At 33.7% G+C, this 8,659-nt stretch overlaps 1 protein-coding gene across 1 annotated transcript; it reads right to left on the bottom strand.

Annotated features, from left to right (window-relative positions):
- Window positions 1-211: 211 nt before the first annotated feature.
- On the bottom strand, window positions 212-2,142 carry LOC149145684 (putative aspartyl protease At4g16563). Its single transcript, XM_089449124.1, has 2 exons — window positions 314-2,142; window positions 212-268 (listed from the first exon to the last, which is right to left on the bottom strand). The coding sequence occupies exon 1, from the start codon at window positions 1,978-1,980 to the stop codon at window positions 517-519; it is 1,464 nt and encodes a 487-aa protein (XP_089305250.1). The 5' UTR covers window positions 1,981-2,142; the 3' UTR covers window positions 212-268; window positions 314-516.
- Between the last annotated feature and the right edge of the window lie 6,517 nt (window positions 2,143-8,659).

The following is an 8,659-nucleotide window of genomic DNA, read 5'->3' as shown; positions in this document are numbered from 1 at the left end:
ATTCTCAGATAAAATCATGATAAACAAAACATTGCAAATTCTCATGTAAAATCATGATAAAAGAACATTTAAATGGAAAGAGGCAAATTCTCATATAAATCATAATAAAAATACATTCATGATTAAAGAACATTTAAATAAAACGAGACAAATTCTCATATAAATCATAATAAAAACACATCTTCATTAAGATGTAATCTTTTCTCGAAGCTAATTCAAACTCTAGCAAATCATTTGCTGATTCTCATATAAAACTGTAATAAGAAACCTATAAAACTGTGACTGATTCTCATATAAAACTGTAATAAGAAACCTATAAAACTGTGATAAGAAAACATTGAGATGAAATCCTTACATAAAGCTAATATGGCAAAGTAGATTGTAGTGTAAAACAACCACGATCTATAATACATGGAAGTTAAAATAATGAATAGTGTGATACCAAACTATTCAAATACTCTATTGAAAACACATACGAACATTATGATAAACTAGGAAATATAGTATGCCCATGATTCAGTGGAAGGTCTTGCAGGTGTGCTGAGTGAAGCCTAAACGATTTTTCTCTCTGTCGTACAATATATAGAAATTCTGCTGCTGATAGTTTCCCAAGATCACAGCGGGTCCATGATCACCCTCTGAATTAAAAGTTCTGGAGCTCACCATTGTCAAGCAGATGGAATCAAAACTGTCAAAATAAGTGAAATAGTTGGCAACAGGCAGCACCATGTCTGAGCCACCCTCGAAATGGAATGCAAACTCAGGCAACAGAACATTATCTATATCAGAGATATTGTAACAGAGTCCCACACCAGTCTTGGCTTCAATTTCTCTAGCTCTTCTGTATCGAATCTGAGAAGCAAACCCAGCTACAATCTTCTCATAGATTTCTTCGTTAAGGACTGTGAAAGTAGTTCCCGAATCTATAATGGTTCCTCCATTGCCTTTGCTGTCGAATCTCAATAATTTGGAAGGCAGCTTTAATCTTTTCCCGCCAATACTGACCCCTCTGAGACCAATATAATACAACGATTTGTATCCAGAAGAGGAAAAAGGAGCTCTGGAATTGTTCAGAAAGGGAGTGTAATTCAAAGAAATGTCGCTGGGGAGCGCCCTGTCACCGAGGACCAGTTGGCTTTTCTTGTTCTCTTCATCAAAGCGGTGGCTCTGAAGGCAATATGCAAATCTATCTTTGCCAATTAGGTGTTGATGCTTAAGCTGGGAAGGCATAGACAGAGCACCTCTGCCAAACCCTGCAATACCAGAAGGTTGATCTATTGAAAGTACCGAGCATCCCACCACGAAATGCTTTATTGATGGCCTTCTGTCTTCCAATGGTAAAGTCAAGGTCTCTGAAAGTAGCAGCCCCGCTGTGAATCCGCTTCCATACTCAATTTCATAAACGGGGCAAGTGACCTGAGAGCAATTCTTGGTGGCAGAGCAATTCCCACATAAGCCCTCTGTGTGTTTACCATAATAGGCTTTGCAGTTTGGATTAGCACAACTCAGAAGCTCGCGAGATTTTGACTTAGTCGGAAGAAATAGGCCATTGGAATTCTTAGCCCTCGTTTTAGGGCAGTCGATACAGGTATAATTTCGTGTGCAGGGCACCCAGACAAGATCACTTCCGGTGTCCATGAGAAGCGAAAGATTCTGTGGTGGAGTTCCCACGGAGAATTTGATTGAATATTCTCCGAAGCTGCGGGCGTACAGAGGCTCCCCTACGCTTTCATTTTTCCCCCTTTTGCTCATCTGCCCGTGCCCATGATGAATCCCGCGCTTCAGTCCCCGGGCTCGATTCTGGCTCGCTTCCACGATCTTGGAAAGTTTTTCGTATTCTTGATCCTCCTGCACAAGTCCTGCATAATGAACAGAGTTTTCATTTCCGTGAAGTGTGATGAGTATGTCATCACTACACAGTATTACAGAGACTTGGAGAAGCAGGAGGAGGAATGAGATGATCAGATTGCAGGCTACCATCTTGAGAAACTTGCAAAAAACTAACACTGAATAATGGGCCTTTGAAATGTGTGATATCAATAGGGTTATGGGGATATTTATTAATCCAAGCTCACACACTGTGAACGCGCATTAGGAATTGAAGAAGATTAGTATTCCAGTCTCTGGAATTGACTTGACTTCGTTAATATAAGTGATATTTCGATAATCTCTGTATCATTAATCATATCATAAGTTGCGAGTGGATTTTGAATTATTAATCACAAATTGTTAATTTAGTTTATTTATAGAACAAAGATGAATTACGAAAATATAACATAATTAATCCAAAAAAATGAGTATAATCACAAAAATGTAAAATCAAACCTATATAATATATATTTTTCTTCCACTTACCTGAGAAGTAGCAGAGAAACCGCGTGTACAGGTCCATTAGGAATGGAAGAAGATTAGTATTCCATTGTGAACGCGCATTAGGAATGGAAGAAGATTAGTATTCCAGTCTCTGGAATTGACTTGACTTCGTTAATATAAGTGATATTTCTTCCACTTACCTGAGAAGTAGCAGAGAAACCGCGTGTAATGCAGCACAGGTCCATTAAATTCCACGACGCACTGGAAGTGGATGGTGCGTATTGAGGACGGCTATAATTCCGAAAGACTCGGTTACCAGAATTCTTCATAGTGCTCTTTTACCACTGCCTGAGCAGTAACGAAGAAATTGCTCTTTGGTGCTGACCAGTCACGAAGAAATTGCCATTAATGTAGTAAGTGGAGGAAAATTTTCATCAAATTCACAAATCAAACGAAATTCACGGACTTGTAGGCTCTGCTTTGAAAATTAAACGGTCCAGTTGCCTGCGTGCCTTCCAATGTAAGAACTTCTACAGTCATCGATAGAGATTGGAATATATTTCAAACTAACGACTTTTAATATTTCAATTTATACCATTTTTAATACGCACACATATACTTAAAAGCAATTGGGTTTGAAGTTGTGTTTATTTGGTTAAGAGTTTGTGTTTCTTTGACGTATTGAAATAGGTTAAAAGTCTAAGATTTAGAAGTATTTAGCAAGAGTGAAAACTTATCCCTTAAAAATTTGTGATTTAGATAAAATCGTTTTCTTTGAATAATTATGATAAGTCAACCTACATTCAAAATAATAATCCATAATAATTATCTTCAATACTAATAATTTAACAACTAAATTCTTATAAATTTTAACCTAGAATTAAATCTTTGAATATGAAACCCATGTGCATGTGCATTTGTCTCTTGAACAAGAAAATTAGGATGATCAGAAACATTAAGGATGGGTAGTCATTTTCATAGGAGTGCCTTAACATGCAAAGGTTTAGTAGGAGTTTTGCATAATAATGCTTTGAAAGTCTCCAAGGATGTGCAGTTTATTGACGATGTACAATTTCATATGGTAATTTTATTGGTTATCAGCTTATTAGTGCTTGCCGTAAGGCAGCAGTACTATAATAATAGTAGGGCTGTTTGGCATTAGTTTTTGCATGAGAATCAAAATATCAAATTTAAAGTTTTAATTTTAATATTATAATAATTTTTTTCTTCATTTAATTAAATTTTCACTTTTTTTTGTTAACCAAAAAATAATTTTAATATTTTATTTAGCCACGTCCCGAGGCACAAAATTTAGATCTATTGTAATATTTTCTTATATAATTTTATTTAATCAAGTAATGCTAGCATTATTTGGTTAATATTGATTGTTTGCTCTTAATATTAGTATTACACTGCAAATGTCACCAGGATCTGTAAGCTCTCTGGTACACACGGCTCTTAAATTCTGCCCAAATTGGCCACATGTTGTTCTCTTTAATTTCCTTCTGCCTTGGCTTCCTGCTTGTTGTTGATGCTTCTCTCAAACAACAACTGACTTGAGAACTAAAGCCAACTGAGAGTGAGTCAAGTGAAGTTGCCATAGCGCATGAAAATGTCATAGTAATTGTCAACGCCATGGAGGGTATGAGCATACATGACAATGCAATGGAAGTAGAAGTTGCAAGCATACTAGGTATGCTAGTTAGTCCCTTGTTTATGATCTTCTGCTTTTCACATGTATGACCAATAAATACAACTTAGCCCATGTTCAAATAATAACCCTTTGCACCCATGATCACAAGGCAAGGAGCTTCAATATTGTAGTCGACGAAATGAGCTAATCTCCCTAGATCCCTATAAATTGCATGTTCAAAATGAAGTCTTCATTTTTAAGATGGTATTTTATTCGTCACCTTAAATAATTTGCACAATAAAAGTTTGTCCATTGCTTGTCCTTTAGTGCAATTCAACAAGTTTAAAATTTTTGGCATTTCTAATTTCAGGAGAATTAAAATCAAAAATCAAAATTTTAAATTATGTTTTCCAATACTTTCTAGTGAGTTGTTGTCATTTTTAATGCTCTAAGAAAATCGATATTGGAAATCACAACCTCCCCATATGGCATCATGTTGAGCCTTATTGAGGTGTTAGGGAGTCTTGAAGGGAGGGGAGGGATCAAGTGTCAAGGAAGTGCATTTCTTGGTATTCATTTTGTTGTATATAGAACTGGTGGTATTGCCAACAAGTTTCGTGATTGTAGGTAGAGGGAGATAATAAGTAGAGGAAAAAACACCAATCATAAAGAGGCTTTGGAGGAGCACCACCCACAATAGAAACATAATAAGAATCCCACCAAATGCCCATGAAGAGGAAGAGCTAGCAAAAGGGGAAGGCTCATTTTTCGAATATTAACCCAGCTTTTAATGATTAGGAGATGGTTGGTTTCTATGCTTGACCAACTAAGGAATCCATTTCAAAAATAACCCTACTACAACAATGGGGCCCAGAGGATGACCATTCCAATTGAAATATAATCTAGGCTCACAGAGGGCTAAAAATTGTGTTGTCAAGGGATAGGATAACTACAAGGATCAAAGACAGATCTAGATAGAGAGTGGAGGCATTATGGCTAGAGAAAAGGTCAGGGATCAATGTTCAAGATAAGGAAGCAGCAAGGATCTCTTCCATAGACCATCCCATTTCATAGGGAGTTATAATCCTTTGCAAACCCAACCTTAAACAAAGAACCACCCCATTTCCTAGGGAGTTATAATTCTATGCAAACCTATCCTTAAACAAAGAATAGACCAAGACTAAATAAAACCCTATACCATGGAAGCATGGAGAGAGACACTAACTAGGAGAGATGAAACAAACCTCTAGTTGCATGGTTTGAGTTCAATTCCTCTAATACTAGAGTTTATTGGTGTTGTAGTCTTTATTACCTAGTTTGCCTATCTAGCACGACTAGGTCTATATTCGTAGGCATAGCTCATAGGGGAATATAGGAGATCCCCTCTGACTATTGTCTATGATCTAGGCCTTTATTTCGCCCTCATCATTCCTACAACCTCCATCCAAACTACCCCTTTCAACAATGAAAACCTCTATATTAGACCAATACATTCCACACATCATTGAAGGTATTAAAGGGTGTGATTAATTTGAACAACCTCTCCTAACAACATAAGAGAAGTCATCTCTTCGGATGGTTGGGAGGAATGATTGTCATCCTCCCCACCTAGGTTTAATTCTCACAAGTGATATGTTGAGGTCATAATTTTTAAATTTTGACCCTTTTCTAGATATGTTTTCTAATCAAATTGGTTGATTGCAACTAATACTCGTGAATATGGATCATAAATTGATAACTTACTTTACATATATATTCTTGAAAATTAATACTTGATATAAATATTATCAAAAATATAAATTTATATTGAAAATATATATATATATATATATATATATATATATATATATATAGAGAGAGAGAGAGAGAGAGAGAGAGAGAGAGAGAGGTGGTTAGTTAGTAAAATTGAAATTATATATATATATATATATATATATATATATATATATATATATGTATATTCTAAAGAAAAAAACAAGTGATTTTATTTTGTAAAAAAATAAAATATCATGAAAACAAATATGGATAACTATCTCCATGTTGTTTCACACCACCATCTAGCATAAAAGATTCAGGTACTGAATACATTAGTCCTAAGAGCCATGAGAATATTTGACAAGAAACATTTTAAATAGAAAACAAATCACTTGACCGGGGTCTTCCAAAGTATTGGCTACAAAAACAAGGACATTAATAGAGCTATGAAATCATTGAAAGAAGATCACAATCTCACAACTACCAACCTTTAAATGGAAAAGCATACCTCCCTTACCTACGTGGTGTTATTGATAAGATTGCCAAGGTTTTAAGAAAGAAAGGTATTGTAACCTCATTCAAACTTTTGGAAACCATTCGACAAAAAAATGAGACCTTTCAAGGACATTTGACAACCTTCAACACAAAGGAGTTCACAAGGTTATTTGCTCTTTTAAGAAATTTTACAACGAAGATACATTTTCCTTTAAGTGAGAATAAAGGGGCATGGAGGAGACATAAAGAATGGAAAAATATGCTCCTTTACTCTTGAAAAACATTCTTCAAGGACTAGTCATCATATCTACCTAGAAGGTACTAAGATCATCATTAAATAGAGCCATAATCACAAACAATGATATAGAGAAACCTTGGAAATCATAAAACATCCTAATAATTATAATAGAGATGGAGGGTTGGAGGTTAGCATAAACTAGTTCCATTTGCTCACACAACATTATATTCTTGATAATCAAGTCTAGGTTTTTGTGGGTGAGCCCCTATGCTCTTTTACTTTTTATGTCGTTTCCCCCCCCCTTTCTTGGTTTCTTTTAGGTTTCATCGTTATTTTCTCTCTTTCTTGTTCCTCCATTTCTTTTGTTGTTGATATCTTTTTGGTTTTGTCATTTTCCTTTCATGTGAGATCCCCTTTTTGTCTCTTGTCTCTTTGTTTTCTTGTGTTGATTCTTTTTTTCTTCTAGATTTGTTTTTATGTTCTTTATTTTTATTCATTTTATTTTTATTAAATTTCATTTTTTATAGTTTTAAATTTTAACCCTTTTTATATTCCCATTTTTGCATTAATAATATAATAATGTTAATGTATATTATAATATTGATTTCGATTGGGGTTATCTCGGGCGGTCATGTGAATAGTTGTTTTTTTCCCCACTAGTGACATGATGAGCTATAATGCCTTGATAATTATGGTTGTAATGGTTGTGCCTATGAATATTGTTATATTGGCTTCAAACCTTGTGAATTCTTAAGTGAGTATACATGTGGGCTGGCCTAGTACCAACAACCTCACTCTAACCCTCAAGCTAAGAGAGAGGTTGATTTCTTTCCTTCGAGACACACACACACACTAGAATACCATATATATTAATATAATAATATTTTATTACTATTTACTAGTATATATTAATAATTTACTAATATTAATAGTATTATGTAGATATTTATCATATTATTTTAATATCTATTACATTATCATTATTATTCTTTACATGGAAAATTTTAGGGGCTAATGTTCGCCCAGTGGGCTAATTTTCCATGATTTTTCCACAAAAAAGATTCGCCAATTTCCAATTTTATAAAAGACAATTCGCCCAAATTTTAGAATATAAAATTATTTTACCTTAAAAATCGCCAACATTATAGAGAGACTATATATAAAATAATTATAAATTTGATTAATTTTACAAATATATCAATAAACATTTATAATTTGCATATTAGGGATTAGTGAGATTCACCAATGTTTTAAACTTCAAGAAAATTTTCCATCCTTAAAATTTTCCTTGATTCTTTATATTTTATTCTTCTTATTTTTATTTTTATTTGTTTTTATTCTTTTTTTTTAATTTTTTTTGTTATGTGTTTTTAGCCTTCTATGTTATATTTTTAGGTTTTTGGTTATCTTTGTGCCAAATTTTCTTATTTTCTTTATTTTTTGTGTCTATCATTCTTTCTTTTTTCGGTATTTATTAGTCTTTATTGCAACGTTATCTCTTGATGGTTAATCCTCATGATGAATCTTTTTCTTGATTCAAAACATCAACTGTAAAAATGAACATTGTGGATCATTTTCCGATTAGCATTCTATTAGAATTACAATTGTATATGGCAAAGGCAGTATGGTGACTTATAGTGGATCCATCTCCTAATAACACTAGAAGTCTTAAGATTAGGAGTCATAAACAAAAAATTACATCTAAAATTAGCCCACCATCCTTCGTGAGATGTTGTTATGATAAAAAATAATGGCTATTAGAGAAATTTTGAGGTAAAAAATGGGTCTCAAAACAAAAATGTACAACAAAAATCAACTTTATAAGAACCAAGAGGATTCAATATGATGATGTAAACCATGGGGGATGATTTACCATTTTTTGAGTATATATATATATATATATATACACACACACATATACTAGTATTTTCAACTTATTTGCCTAAAATTGACTCAAATTTTGAGTGATGGCACTAGTTAGAGACATAATTTAATTTTCCACCCAAGGAATACCCATGTTGCATACTCTTGATGGACCCTATTACATGAAAAATGTGAAATACATGAAAAAATGTGATTGCAATCACGTTTTTCATGTATTTCACATTTTTTGTGTAGTAGGGTCCATCAAAAATATGCAACACGGGTACTCTTTGGATGAAAAATTAAATCCGCATCCAACGAGTACTCCCTCTTGAAATTTGAGTAAAATCATAGGGAGATAA

The sequence above is a fragment of the Pinus tabuliformis genome, chromosome X (genome assembly GCF_031772625.1).
Source record: "Pinus tabuliformis cultivar Carrire ecotype Pingquan chromosome X, CPIR1, whole genome shotgun sequence".
Lineage (NCBI taxonomy): Eukaryota > Viridiplantae > Streptophyta > Pinopsida > Pinales > Pinaceae > Pinus > Pinus tabuliformis.
The sequence above is the reverse complement of the archived record's forward strand: the minus strand, read 5'-3'. Positions and strand labels throughout refer to the sequence as shown.

Excerpts from the sequence above, each read along its gene's own strand:
- LOC149145684 (XM_089449124.1), bottom strand. The coding sequence starts at position 1,980 with ATGGTAGCCTGCAATCTGATCATCTCATTCCTCCTCCTGCTTCTCCAA.